Genomic DNA, 12,009 nt, shown 5'->3' with positions numbered 1-12,009 from the left:
GGAAAATATTTCCAGTTCCAACTGAGTCAGGAATGCTTTTACAGCAGTCTGCAGGTCAAGGAACTACAGAGATACCTCAAACTCAAAATACCTCTTGGGTTTAATTTACTTATTTTTCCTTTCTGTGAACTTCCAGCTTTTCGTGGAGTTGGTTTATCTGAACCATAAATTCAGGTAACATTTGTAAGCTCTAAAGTGAATACTGTCCCCCTGGTCAGCCTCAGGTTCTCTGCTTCTTGAGACAACACTTTTCCCAGACAATATTCAATACTGATCGTGTCGGTGTTTCCTCAGTCAGTTCTAGCCACAAACACCCTGCAGGGTTTGTCTGAGGGGATTTTTGAGAAGTCTTCGCTGAGCAGTGGCAGAAGTAGATTTGCAGATGCTAAGGAGGGGAGTGAGAGAGACCGGGGGGTGCTGAACATCTTCCATGCAGGGCCAAGGTGGAGGCTGGTTTGGCACAGGACGGTTCCTTCTCACCAGTTCTGACTCACCTCAGTCTCTCTGGTTCTCCTTGAAGCCAAACCCCTCCTGGAGCCCAGCCTGCTGTGCAGATTCACAGCCCCAAAGAGGTCTGGGGAGCAGGGAAGGGAGGGCACCTCCTCAGCCCTGAGGAACCAGCAGGAGGACCTTGCCAAGCTGGGATTGCCTTAGGTGGGACCAGGTTTGGCTGCACCAGGACTGGCAGCAAGTTCCTTGCTGTGCTGACACTTTCACAGTTGAACTCTGGAGTGAGAAAGGCGAGCACACAGCTCCTCACGTGCAGGGCTAAAATTAACCTTCATTATGGTTATTCTTATAAGGAAAAGATTGGCAATCCAGGAAAGAAAGTGTCACCAGGATGCTTCACACTTCCTGGCGTGGGGTTTTCTGGGGGAGGTGATGGAGCAGGTCATGTGTGTGTGGGAACCTCAGATTGCTGTGACGTGGGAAGGGCACAAGATGAGGTTGCAAAACATTTTCTTCCAGCAGAGTGAAAAACGGGTTCCCCTCTAAGTAAAAGAAGAGAGAAAGGAGAACCTGAACTCTGCTTATCCTGCATGTTGTCTGTCTGGATTTTAGAGACTGATTTGTCTTATTTAGGGTTGAAACACCCTGAGATGAACTCGGGTGCTTGATCACGTCAAGCTGGTGGTGCCAAGGTCTCAGGCTCAGTCCCTGCATGGGCCACTCACTCCAGAGATGGACTCCAGGATCCTGCTGGGTCCCTTCCCCCTCAGACTATTCTGAGATTCTGTGACTAAAACGGGAATTCCTCTGCTGATGCCAGCTCTGATTTTCCTTTCAGAGGGACTCTCAGATAATCTGTTCCTCAGCTTATTTGTGCAAGAGGAATGGAATTGCCTGCTGTAACTGGGCCTCACCCATTCATCTTTTCCCATGTGTCTCCTGGAAGGCTCTCAAAACTCTTCTTGGAGGAGGCTCTTCCTTCTGCCTGCACAGCCCACCAGCCATTCTTCCCTCTGCTTGTGCCACCTGTACTCCTCTGCCAACAAAACTGCCCCATTTTTGCCATTTTTTGGTGCTACAGTTTCCCTGACTCTTGTTGTTGGACACAAACATCATTCATAATCTCCTGATCCTGTTCCTGACCTTCTCTGTGGAAATTGCAGTTTCCCTGTTGCACGTTAATTGCCAGCCATGGCAGATAGGAAATGCTGACATCTGATGACTTACAATAATGAAGATATCCAGAAATCACCCTCCTCTCTCAATCTTATTACCAAGGTATGAGATCCACACATGGTGGGGGTGCACTCAACACCTGAGGAAAAGCCAAGACACCTGTGAGGAAGCCAAGGGGGTGGGAAGTAGGAGCCAGTTGACACATGGGAATGTTTATGCTGAAGCTTTTATTGAAGTATTAGAGAGGAAAGTATTATCCCAATATTCACCCCAGGGTGTTCCAGGAGCAACAGAGTTCACTACTCGGGCACTGGTTGAAGCATTTAATGCAGATGGGGTAGAAGCCTTAAAATCTGAGGCTGTGCCTGTTTTGGTGAGCTCTGCCAGCGTGGATTCTGAAATGGGGAAGAACAAGGCAGAAGCTCAGCGTCGGCAGAGGCTGGCTCATCCAGCCAGTCATCCTTCCTTGGGATGGGGAGATGGAGGGTCATGATCTGGTGGGCGGCCCCTGGGGGAAGGAGGGAGGGGAGCACTCACTGAGGTGTCATAAATACTCACCCATGGGTGCTGCCTCCAGGACAGGGCTCCTCGGAGGGTGGACGCTGCTGCTCTGCGTGGCCTCACTCCAGGTAAGCTGGGAAGTGGGGAGGAATTCCCTGGGCTTTGCTGGAATCCCTGTGCCTCTGCTCACGGAGATGTGCTGGCAGAGGGGAGCCCTGCTGCTTTCAAGGCTCCTGCTGGACAGCAGCACCTGCACTTGGGCTTTGCCTGCCCTGCACAGGGGTTTGTCTGTACTGGCTGAGCAGCTCAGGGGGATATTTGGAGGGGACAGCCCACCATGGGAGCTTCCTGGGGAAAGGAGACCTCCTGCCACCCCCAGGGAGAGGGCAGCACTGGAGGGGAAGGACAGTCCTTGGAGAAGTTGAGGGGAGAAGTGCAGAAAGGCTCTGGCTGTGAGAACTCAGAGGAGCAGGAGCTGTCCCAGAAGGAGGTGGGGAGGTGGGAATCAGCAGAGGGTACTCCTGGCTGTGGGAGGAAACAACCACACACAGTCCCTGACTGCAGGCAGGACCTCAATGGGGGCAAGAGGCCCTAAATTCCCAATAACCCAGGCAGGGAGGGTGGAAATCAAGAGAGGATTCTTGGGAAATGGAAATCAGCTCTAGGATGGGTGCAGCTGAAGGTCCCCTCAAGTGTCTGGCTGGTGTCCCCCCACACCGGTGTCACAGCCCTGCTGCTCCCTGCTCAGCCCTCCCCGGTGTCCTGCTGGGCTGGTGGGGCTGGTCCCAGCAGACCCCCCTGGCCTGGGGTCCCCCAGCCCTCAGGGCTGCCCTGGCTGCTCCTCCCCGGCCCTGGGGCCCTGCTGGGGCAGCTCTTCCCAGGGAACACCCGCAGCCACTGCTGCTCTGCAGAGCCAGAGCGAGCAGGAGGAATCAGCCAGAGCAAGAAACAGCCTGACCTGGGGAACTCGGGCAAAACGGGCTGCATCTAGCAGGAAAAGGGAAAAGGCATGAGCCCAGCTTGAAGCCAAAAGAGCTCAGGGTAGAAAGCAGCTGGAGGCAGGACAATCACACCATGCTACTTTCAGCAGTCCCAGAGTGACCTGTGGACATCCTGTACACGATGAGGGTCTTGTAGGAGCAGAAGAGAGGCAATTTTGGACAAGGTATCATCTGGAGATGGGCAGGTGCTTGCTAGATAAACTCATAACTTAATAAGATGCCAGTGGAACTGGAGGATAGGGAATAATGTTTTCTTAATTAAATTTAATTGGTTTCAGCATACTCAGACCTATGGTAGGACTTGGCAAGACAGGGATGGAATTGCTCTCGGATTTGACTGGAGGTTGATGTGCTCCCACAAGCCCTTGTACAAGGATTTTGTCTCCTTCCTGGCTCCCTCCTGCTCGTTGTGAGCACTGAAAGCCAAACTGAGCTGTGGTGGGTTGTGGTTGTGGTTGTGGTGTGGCTGTGGTGTGGTTGTGGTGGTTGGCTCCCTGCAGTAACATTTTCATAGCACCTCAGACTGGTTTTGGTTGGAAGGGACCTTAAAGACCATCTGCCCCTGCCATGAGCTGGGACAGGTTTTGGAAGGGCCAACCCTGCGATCACACAGGAGGTCTTGGGGTTTGGTGTGGGAACACCATTGCCCATTTGGCAAAGAGGAATCAGAATTTCACTTGGAATTGCCCTCAAGGAGGGGCAGGGCCAGCAGGGTGGGCTGACACCCAAACACACAAGCCAGCAACTCCAGCCCACCCAGAGCTGTGAGATGGGCTCGGGGTGGGGAAGCCTTGGGGCCACATGCAGCCCTTCCCTCTCCTCCTCCTCCCGCTCCCATGCAGGACAGCCATGTGTGTGGGGAGGTGCAGCCGCATCGTGGGGCCCTGCCTGCTGGTGCTGGGCACGTTCTCCATGGCAGCCAGCATCCTCCTGCTCTTCCCTGGTGGAACATCCAAGTACCTGCTGGAGGGGCACATCAGCAGCCACGCCAAGGCCGTGCCGGGCGTCTGGGGCGGCGGCATCGCCGTGAGTACTGCGGGACTGTCCTTCTCCCAGGGGCTGGAGCAGGGACAGGGGGATGGAGCGGGGCTGGTGGCTCCCCTTTGTCCCCCAGCTGTGCTTTTGTCCCCGCAGGTGCTGCTGGCAGCGACCCACGTCACGGCGCTGGGGTGGCAGTGCTCCGGCTGCTCCGGCTGCGGCACCCGCCAAAACGTGAGCCAGGGCTGGGGACCTGAGTTAAGGCAGTGTGGGTGGGATGTGCCACCTCCTCCATGGCTCTGTGGTGGGACAGGGCGGGGATCCCCCTCTCCCACAGCCCCATGGTGGATGGTGATGGGTCCCCCTCTCCTGTGGTGGGTCACAGAACCCTTTCTCATGGTGGGATGTGGTGAACGTCCCCTCTGCCACAGCGGGTCCTGCTGCTGAGGCAGGGGGCTGCTCTCCAGTGGCCATGGCAGGTGTCACCTCCCCAGGGGACAGCGCTCCAGCGAGTGCTGGGATGGGCTCTGCAGTCACTGCCTCTCCCTGCCCACCTCTGCCCATCCCAGCCATGGCTCCATCCCCAGCCACAGCTGGGGAGGGGCGTTCTCCCCCTGCCCCAAGCTCTGCTGCCGGCCTGCAGCTGCCTCCTGGGCCCCCTGACCTCTGTGCCCCGGTGCTCCCTGCAGGCCTTCGTCTCCGTGGTGCTCTCCAAGGTGGCGCTGGTGGGCGCCGCCGCCTGCTTTGTGCTGTCCGGGGTGGGGCTGACCAATGGCCCCCTGTGCCTCTACAACGCCACCGAGCTCAGCCCCGGGCGCGGGGCCCTCTGGGGCTACCCCTTCCTGGATGCCATCGGCCAGGGGCCTGACGCCAGGTGAGGGCTGCCTCATCAGCTTATCGCTAATTAAGTGATTAATTAGGGTGGAGGGGTGGGTGGGTGCTTGCTGGTGGTGGTTGATGGAAGACCCTGGTAGCTCAAGGAATTCTCACCTTCCATGGATTTCTACATGGTGCTTTCCATCCTCATCACCCTCCCTAACGCTGCCCATCCTCAGATGAAGGATGGGATGTCTGGGGGATGCTGCACGGCAGAAAGTGAGGGGATTCTGGACCTGCTGCATCTTCTCCCTCACTGTCACACAGGGCTGAGAACTACCTGTACAACCGGAGAGCCTGGAGCGTCTGCCTGGAGCCCCAGGGCATCGTGGCCTGGCACGTGGTGCTCTTCTCCCTCCTGCTGCTCCTCAGCGTGGCCGAGATGGTGCTGGCCCTGCTCCAGATCCTCAACGGCTGCCTGGGCTGCCTCTGCGGCCTCTGCCAGGGGAAGTAGGGGAGGCTCCCAGGAGGCTCCCAGGAGGTGTCACCCCGGCTGTCACTTGGCTGCTGGCACACAGCATGGAGAGGGCACAGCAGGAGCAGTGCCACCAGCCCAGTGCAAGAGACCTGTGGGGGATGGACAGAGCCCCTGTGGGGATGGACAGAGCCCCTGTGGGGATGGACAGAGCCCCTGTGGGGATGGACAGAGCCCCCTTGGAGATGGACAGAGCCCCCTTGGGGATGGACAGAGCCCCTGTGGGGGATGGACAGAGCCCCTGTGGGGATGGACAGAGCCCCTGTGGGGATGGACAGAGCCCCTGTGGGGGATGGACAGAGCCCCTGTGGGGGATGGACAGAGCCCCTGTGGGGATGGACAGAGCCCCTGTGGGGATGGACAGAGCCCCCTTGGAGATGGACAGAGCCCCCTTGGGGATGGACAGAGCCCCTGTGGGGGATGGACAGAGCCCCTGTGGGGATGGACAGAGCCCCTGTGGGGATGGACAGAGCCCCTGTGGGGGATGGACAGAGCCCCCTTGGAGATGGACAGAGCCCCCTTGGGGATGGACAGAGCTCCGTGGGGATGGACAGAGCCCCCTTGGAGATGGACAGAGCCCCGTGGGGATGAACAGAGCCCCATGGGGATGGACAGAGCTCCGTGGGGATGGACAGAGCCCCCTTGGGGGATGGACAGAGCCCCGTGGGGGATGGACAGCCCGGGGGTTGAAGCAGCTCGTGGGGATGATGTGCCAAGGGCTGCTCCTGTGCAGACCCCCTGGCCCAGGCCGTGTCCCTTCTCCTGGGGCTGTTTGGGGTTGGAGTTGGTCTGGGGAGGGATGGAGGTGAGGACCCGGCTTCCAGCATCCCTCCATGAGCCCAGCAGCTGCCTCAGCCACTCCTCGTGACACTGAAACGAGGCAGAGAAGCAATTTTCTACCACAGTTTGAAGCATTAGCAAGCAGGCATTCTTTATCAGAGCTGGACAACGCAGGATATCTCCTCTAATCGAATGTGGTGTGGAACTCACAACAGGGTGTCTGTTCCATCACGACCAGACAGATTCTTTACAAGAGACTTCCTTGAGAATGAATAAACATCACTTTTCCTAGAGCCAATTTACATGCCTCCACCCCTTCCTGGAAGTCCTCTTTTGGTGCTTGAGGGTTGTCTACAGGGGTGACTGCTGGCTGTACTCACTGAGTGCCCCAGTATGGTGACCTTGCCTTGAACTTCTCTCAGGGCACAAGCTGCTGTTTCTTGTGGCACAACTTTGCCACAAAAGCCACCGTGCTCCTCATTACCTGTTTCTCCCCTGGTTCCAGCTGTGTTTAACATCCTTTGTGCCTACTTTCACACCCCTTTCTCTCACTTGCTAGTTAGTCTTTAAGTTCTGTTTTGCAGCTTCAGGGGAACTGAAAATTCCTATTCTCCATGTTGTCTGTCATTTGTCAGCCTCTACCCCCTCCCCGGTGGAAAATGAGGCGTGGTGGTGTCACAGACTGAGGAGCTGAACAATGTTGGTAACCAGTTCACATTTAGGGCAGCTGAGCTGGTGTTTGTCACCTGCACAGGGGAAGGAGACACGAGGAGCCGAGCTGGGGCACTTGGATGGAGTCGTGCTGGGGAGGCAGAGCTGGAATTGAGGTGTAGCCCCGCGAAACTCACCCCGCACAAGTGTCAGGAGCAGCTGCTGCTCATTCCCACTCCTGTGCTCACCCCCTCCCCACAACCTTCACAGGACCAGCGTGGGCCGAGCCTGCCTGTGCTGGGAGGGGCTTTGCCCCAGGCTGAGGAGGGTCAGGGGAGAGCAGTGATGGCCATGGCACGTTAAAAAACCAAATCCCAGAGCAGAGGAAACATTCCCTGGGCAATGGGGGTGGTTGGACCCCAGCTGGCACCTGAGCACCTCCCAGCCACTCACCCCATCCCATGGGACAGGGAGAGAATCAGAGGGGTAAATGTGAGACATCTCCTGGCTTGACATAAAAACACTTTAATAATTGAAATAATAATAATAAATTGTAATGTGAAGGAAAACAACGAAGAGAGAGAACTAAAAGCCCAGACAGACATGTAATGGAACACAAACATTCCTTTATCATCAGCCCAAATATAAAACCCAGCCCCATCCCAGCTACAATGAAGGAACAGAACTCTACCCCAGCCCAAACCCTCAGAGTGACTTCAGAGAGACCATTGAGAAAAAGTCTTTTCATGAAAAAGAAAGAATTTAACATTATATACTGTATTTATACAGCATAAATATTTATAATGAGGGGAGGAAAGCCCTGGTGGTACCAGGTATGGCACAGCTGGAGCCCCACATCCCCCTGAGCACACCTGGCACACAGGGATGGCACAAGGCACCCCTGGCTGCCTCCCCCATGGCAGAGTGCCACCTCCCCAGGGGACAGGGCTCCAGTGAGTGCTGGGAAGGGCTCTGCAGTCACTGCCTCTCCCTGCCCACTTCTGCCCAGCCCAGCAATGGTTCCATCCCCAGCCAGAGCTGGGGAGGGGAGCTTTCTGCTGCTGTTGCCCCCCAATATCTGTTTCCAAAGGTGCCTCTTGCTTGGAGAGGAGCCTGGGGCTGGGTTGGAGGCGAAAGCCTCCCCACCCAACCGAAACAGAATTTAAAAAACAGCAATAAAAATGAGATAAACCCCAGTGTGGGGGCAGTAACACACCTCTGTGGCAGGAGCCAGCCCATGGGCTGATGCTCCAGGATGCAGCACTGGGTGGGCTCTAGGAGATGAAGCAGCTCCTCCTCCTCCTCTTGGCCCCGCGGCGCTTGGGGCTGCTCCGGGGTGCGGCGGCCGTCAGGGGGATGTTCTGGAGCACGTCGTGCAGCGTGAACATGCTGAAGGAGATTTGCTCGTAGGGAGACCTCATCCCGTTCTCATAGAGGCAGGCGAAGGCCACGGCCGTGCCGCCGGCCACCGGCGCGTCCCGGAAGGGCAGCTCCAGGTAGGCCAGGTCCGAGTAAGCGCTCGGGCCCTCGTAGATGACCCAGGGCTCTGTCCAGCTCTCTGCGTCCCTGGGGAAGGTGCTCAGGTGGACCCCCATGTTGACCCGCGACATGGGGCTGGTGGGGTGGGAGTAGAGGATCCATGTGGGTGCTTGGAAGAAGGGAGTGGGGCTGGGGGTTGCTGCAGAGTCCCCTGGGATCAAGGTGACGCTGTGGGTGTCATCGTGATGCCCTGGGGTAGGATGATCCTCGTCTGGCTCATGGTGGTTGCCAGAGGGCAGCTCAGCACCTCCTGTCTGTTGTGTGGGCAGGTGCCCGGACCCCCGGGGCACCCCAGGGAGCAGCCGGCGCCCCGAGCCCCGGGGGGGCACCGCGGTGTCCCGGGTGGCCGTGGGGACGTACACAAGCGGCGCGGGGAAGCCAATGACGCTGCCATGGCAGCCGTGGGGCGGCTCCACCAGCCGCTGCACCAGCTGCCCCCCGTGGAACACGGCCCCGTCATCCGTGCTCAGCGCCTGCACCCTGAAGCCCAGGGGGCTGCGGGCGTTGCAGTAGAGGACGTTGGAGCCGTCCTCCTCGTCCACGGACACCAGCTGGCACTCGCCCGTCTGCAGGTTGGGGATGAACTCCCCGAAGCGCCAGCCGCGGCCGTGGTCGTCGCTGTAGAAGGCGAAGGAGTGCGGGGTGGTCTTGCAGAGCTGCCCAAAGCACTCCTTGCAGTCGATGTGGTAGCTGTAGGCGGGCACCAGCAGCCGGCCGGAGCGCAGCTGGATCCCGTGCCCGGGGCCCAGCGCGAACGTTGCCCAGTCTGGGGAGCGGAGACGGGACGGGGTGAGGGTGGGATGGGGTCCAGAGTGACCCCCATGGTGCCCTGCCCTGCCCAGTGTGGAAGGGTCCTCACGGCTTCCTCTCAGTCAAGCCAAGATAAGAGGTGGGGTGGGAGGGCAACAGAACCCAGTGCTGCCAGGTGGTCCTCACACGTGCTCCCACCCATGGCTATGGGGCGTCTCCATCTTCTCCTCACACCCAGAAACTGATATGGACACTCCCTCCATCCCTTCTCCCCCCCTGCTTGAGGTTCTCATCCACCTTTTTGGAAGCTTGTGGGATTCCTCTGTCAAAGTCACCCCCAGCAATGCCACTGGTGGCTCCAGAAGGCCAAAACCCAGGGCCACCCCCTTGCTGGCTGCTCTCCCCTCTCCTCACCCCCCTGCAGCTGGGTACCTTTGATGGTGGCACCAATGACCTGCTGCGTCAGGTCAGTGGCTGTGCTCCAGCTCAGGCCCTGGTCGGCGCTGGTGACACAGCAGAGGCGGGTGACATTCTGGCCAGTGACAATCTGGTAGGCTTCGGGCGTCCTGCCCAGCACCGTGATGAAGAAGAGGAAGAGGGTGCCCGTGAACTCATCGTAGAGTGGGCAGGGGTTCATTGAGCGATGGTGCTGCAGGGTTGCTGTCTCCAGCACACGCATGTCTTCCCACTGCCCAGGGAGGAGGAGGAGGAGGAGGAGGAGGAGGAGAGGAAAGAGAGGAGTAAGGACCATCCCACTTCTTCACCCTGAGCAGCTGTGGCTGCCCCATCCCTGAAGTGCTCCTGCTGGATTGGACAGGGCTTAGAGTAACCTAGGAAAGTGTCCCTGCCTGTGGCAGGGCATGGCATGAGATGGCCTTTGAGGTCCCTTCCAACCAAAACCAACCCGTGACCCTGTGATTCACTTCACCCCTGCCAGCCTCCCTTCCCCATGTGGATGTCCCCAGGAGCTCGGCTGTGCCGCGCCCCAGCGATGGGGACAGTCCCCAGCCCGTCCCCAGCCCGCCCCCAGCCCCGGCGATGGGGACAGTCCCCAGCCCGTCCCCAGCCCCGGCGATGGGGACAGCCCCCAGCCCGTCCCCAGCCCGCCCCCAGCCCCGGCGATGGGGACAGTCCCCAGCCCGTCCCCAGCCCCGGCGATGGGGACAGTCCCCAGCCCGTCCCCAGCCCCGGCGATGGGGACAGCCCCCAGCCCGTCCCCAGCCCCGGCGATGGGGACAGCCCCCAGCCCGTCCCCAGCCCCGCTGCCACCTCCACGTAGCTGCCGTAGATGGAGCCCCGCCGCAGCACCAGCAGGTTGGCGTGGGCATCGTCGGCGCTGAGGCGCTCCTCGGCGAAGGCCAGCAGCTTGGCCACGCAGGGCAGGTAGAGCAGGGCGGGCACACGGTACGTGACACCGCTGGATTCCTTCTCGAAGAGCACGGTCCGGGCCGGGAAGTGCCGGGAGCCCATGGCAGCTGCAGCAGAAGATGTGGAGGGGTGATGAAGGGTGGGGAAGCGGCTGCTGTGCACGGCCAGGGGCACGGGGTTGTCCCTGAAAGGGTTTGGGGTTCGACTTGGTGGGTTTGGGTCTGGGTAACCCCCCAGGAGCAGGGGCTGAGGGGCAGGGCTGGGGTGGAGAGGGGCTGAGTGTGTGCTGGCAAGTCACCACAGCTCAGAGGTGGGTCAGGGCATAGGGTACCAGTGAGGAGGCTGACCTGGGGACCCCAAAATAAAATTAAATAAAATTAATTTGATCTTTAAGATGTTTGTCTGGGAAATCAAGGCCAGCGAGCAAAGAGCAGCTCCATGCTCTCTTTCGGCAGGCACTGAGAGGGCAGAGCCCGCACAGGAGCCCTCCGGAGCAGCCAGGCTCATCACGCCAGGGTCCGGGAGTGCTCCTGTGCCCCTGGTGCCTCCAGCTGCCCCCTTGTTCCCCCTCCTCTGTGCGGGAGCCTCAGGCGCACAGCACGGACCCTGGGGTCCCCAGCCGGGCTGTCCCTGTGGCAGCGGGTGAGAGCTGTTCCCAAATGCCTTTCCTTCAGGGACAGGTCAGCTGTCCCCAGTTTACATGTCCCTACATTTCCCTGGAGATTATCCCCACGGAAGGAGATGGACATCCACTCCAGGCTCAGCTGGAGCAGCCGCTCTCACCTGTGGTTTCATCAGGAGCTTTGGCTGATGCATTGCCCCCCGGGAAAGCGAAGGCACTCACCGGGTCCTGCTCAGCTGCCGTGTCCCCTCTGTCCCTCGGCCACGCAGTAACGCCGGCTGTCGCCGCCTTTCCACAGAGCTGTCGCCTCTCCGCTCCGCCGCCACCCCCTCCCCTGGCCGGGTCCCCCTCCGGTGGTCACGGGGCTCCCCCGGCGGTGCCCGGAGAAATCCCTGACTCAGCAGAGGCGCTGCCGCGGCGCCCGTGGCACAAAGGAGCCCTTATGGGCCGGCAGAGCCCCGCGCCTGCCGAGCCACCCTGCTCGGACCCCGGGAGGGGAACAAGGGCATCCATGGGGCGGGAATTGCATCTCCTGCCTCGGTTTCCCTCCTCCTGCAGGCTGGGAGAGGCCAGACTTCCCTGTTCAGGGGCTCCAGCCCATGCCCACCACAGTCCACCCTGCCGTGAGCTCCCCAGCCTGGGAGATGTGGTCCAGAGGGTCCCAGCCCTCCCAGGACCCCCAACCTTCCGTGGACCCCCAGCCCTCCCAGCCTTTCCAGGGCCCTCAGCCTTCCCAGGACCCCAACCCTTGCAGGACCCTCAGCACTTCCAGGATCCCCAGCCCTATCCGGACCCCCAGCACTACAGAATCCCCAAACTTCCCAGGAACACCAGTCCTCCCA

General features: G+C 59.5%; 2 protein-coding genes across 4 annotated transcripts; one reads left to right on the top strand and one right to left on the bottom strand.

Annotated features, from left to right (window-relative positions):
- The first annotated feature begins 2,178 nt into the window (after window positions 1-2,178).
- On the top strand, window positions 2,179-5,556 carry TM4SF19 (transmembrane 4 L six family member 19). 2 transcript variants are annotated; one of them, XM_063408745.1, is made up of 5 exons: window positions 2,179-2,255; window positions 3,971-4,154; window positions 4,263-4,340; window positions 4,796-4,980; window positions 5,250-5,556. In XM_063408745.1, the coding sequence occupies exons 2-5, from the start codon at window positions 3,978-3,980 to the stop codon at window positions 5,434-5,436; spliced, it is 627 nt and encodes a 208-aa protein (XP_063264815.1). In that variant the 5' UTR covers window positions 2,179-2,255; window positions 3,971-3,977; the 3' UTR covers window positions 5,437-5,556. The 2 variants fall into 2 exon arrangements, with proteins under 2 accessions (XP_063264815.1, XP_063264813.1); XM_063408743.1 differs by lacking the exon at window positions 2,179-2,255 and having other exon boundaries at window positions 3,913-4,154.
- A 1,874-nt stretch (window positions 5,557-7,430) lies between these two features.
- NEU4 (neuraminidase 4) lies at window positions 7,431-11,974 on the bottom strand. 2 transcript variants are annotated; one of them, XM_063408015.1, is made up of 4 exons: window positions 11,329-11,974; window positions 10,447-10,652; window positions 9,610-9,865; window positions 7,431-9,193 (listed from the first exon to the last, which is right to left on the bottom strand). In XM_063408015.1, the coding sequence occupies exons 2-4, from the start codon at window positions 10,645-10,647 to the stop codon at window positions 8,163-8,165; spliced, it is 1,488 nt and encodes a 495-aa protein (XP_063264085.1). In that variant the 5' UTR covers window positions 10,648-10,652; window positions 11,329-11,974; the 3' UTR covers window positions 7,431-8,162. The 2 variants fall into 2 exon arrangements, with proteins under 2 accessions (XP_063264085.1, XP_063264084.1); XM_063408014.1 differs by having other exon boundaries at window positions 7,432-9,193; window positions 11,390-11,972.
- Between the last annotated feature and the right edge of the window lie 35 nt (window positions 11,975-12,009).

The sequence above is a fragment of the Prinia subflava genome, chromosome 11, assembly GCF_021018805.1.
Source record: "Prinia subflava isolate CZ2003 ecotype Zambia chromosome 11, Cam_Psub_1.2, whole genome shotgun sequence".
In the NCBI taxonomy this organism is placed as follows: domain Eukaryota; kingdom Metazoa; phylum Chordata; class Aves; order Passeriformes; family Cisticolidae; genus Prinia; species Prinia subflava.
The sequence above is the reverse complement of the archived record's forward strand: the minus strand, read 5'-3'. Positions and strand labels throughout refer to the sequence as shown.

What these genes read in the sequence shown, in the direction of transcription:
- TM4SF19 (XM_063408743.1), top strand. Translation starts at nt 3,930, where the DNA reads ATGCAGCCCTTCCCTCTCCTCCTCCTCCCGCTCCCATGCAGGACAGCC. An exon ending in TCTGGGGCGGCGGCATCGCC is followed by an intron (nt 4,155 to 4,262) that starts GTGAGTACTGCG and finishes TTGTCCCCGCAG; the next exon opens with GTGCTGCTGGCAGCGACCCA. An exon ending in GGCCAGGGGCCTGACGCCAG is followed by an intron (nt 4,981 to 5,249) that starts GTGAGGGCTGCC and finishes ACTGTCACACAG; the next exon opens with GGCTGAGAACTACCTGTACA.
- NEU4 (XM_063408015.1), bottom strand. Translation starts at nt 10,647, where the DNA reads ATGGGCTCCCGGCACTTCCCGGCCCGGACCGTGCTCTTCGAGAAGGAA. An exon ending in TCTACGGCAGCTACGTGGAG is followed by an intron (nt 9,866 to 10,446) that starts GTGGCAGCGGGG and finishes CTCCCTGGGCAG; the next exon opens with TGGGAAGACATGCGTGTGCT. An exon ending in CATTGGTGCCACCATCAAAG is followed by an intron (nt 9,194 to 9,609) that starts GTACCCAGCTGC and finishes TCCGCTCCCCAG; the next exon opens with ACTGGGCAACGTTCGCGCTG.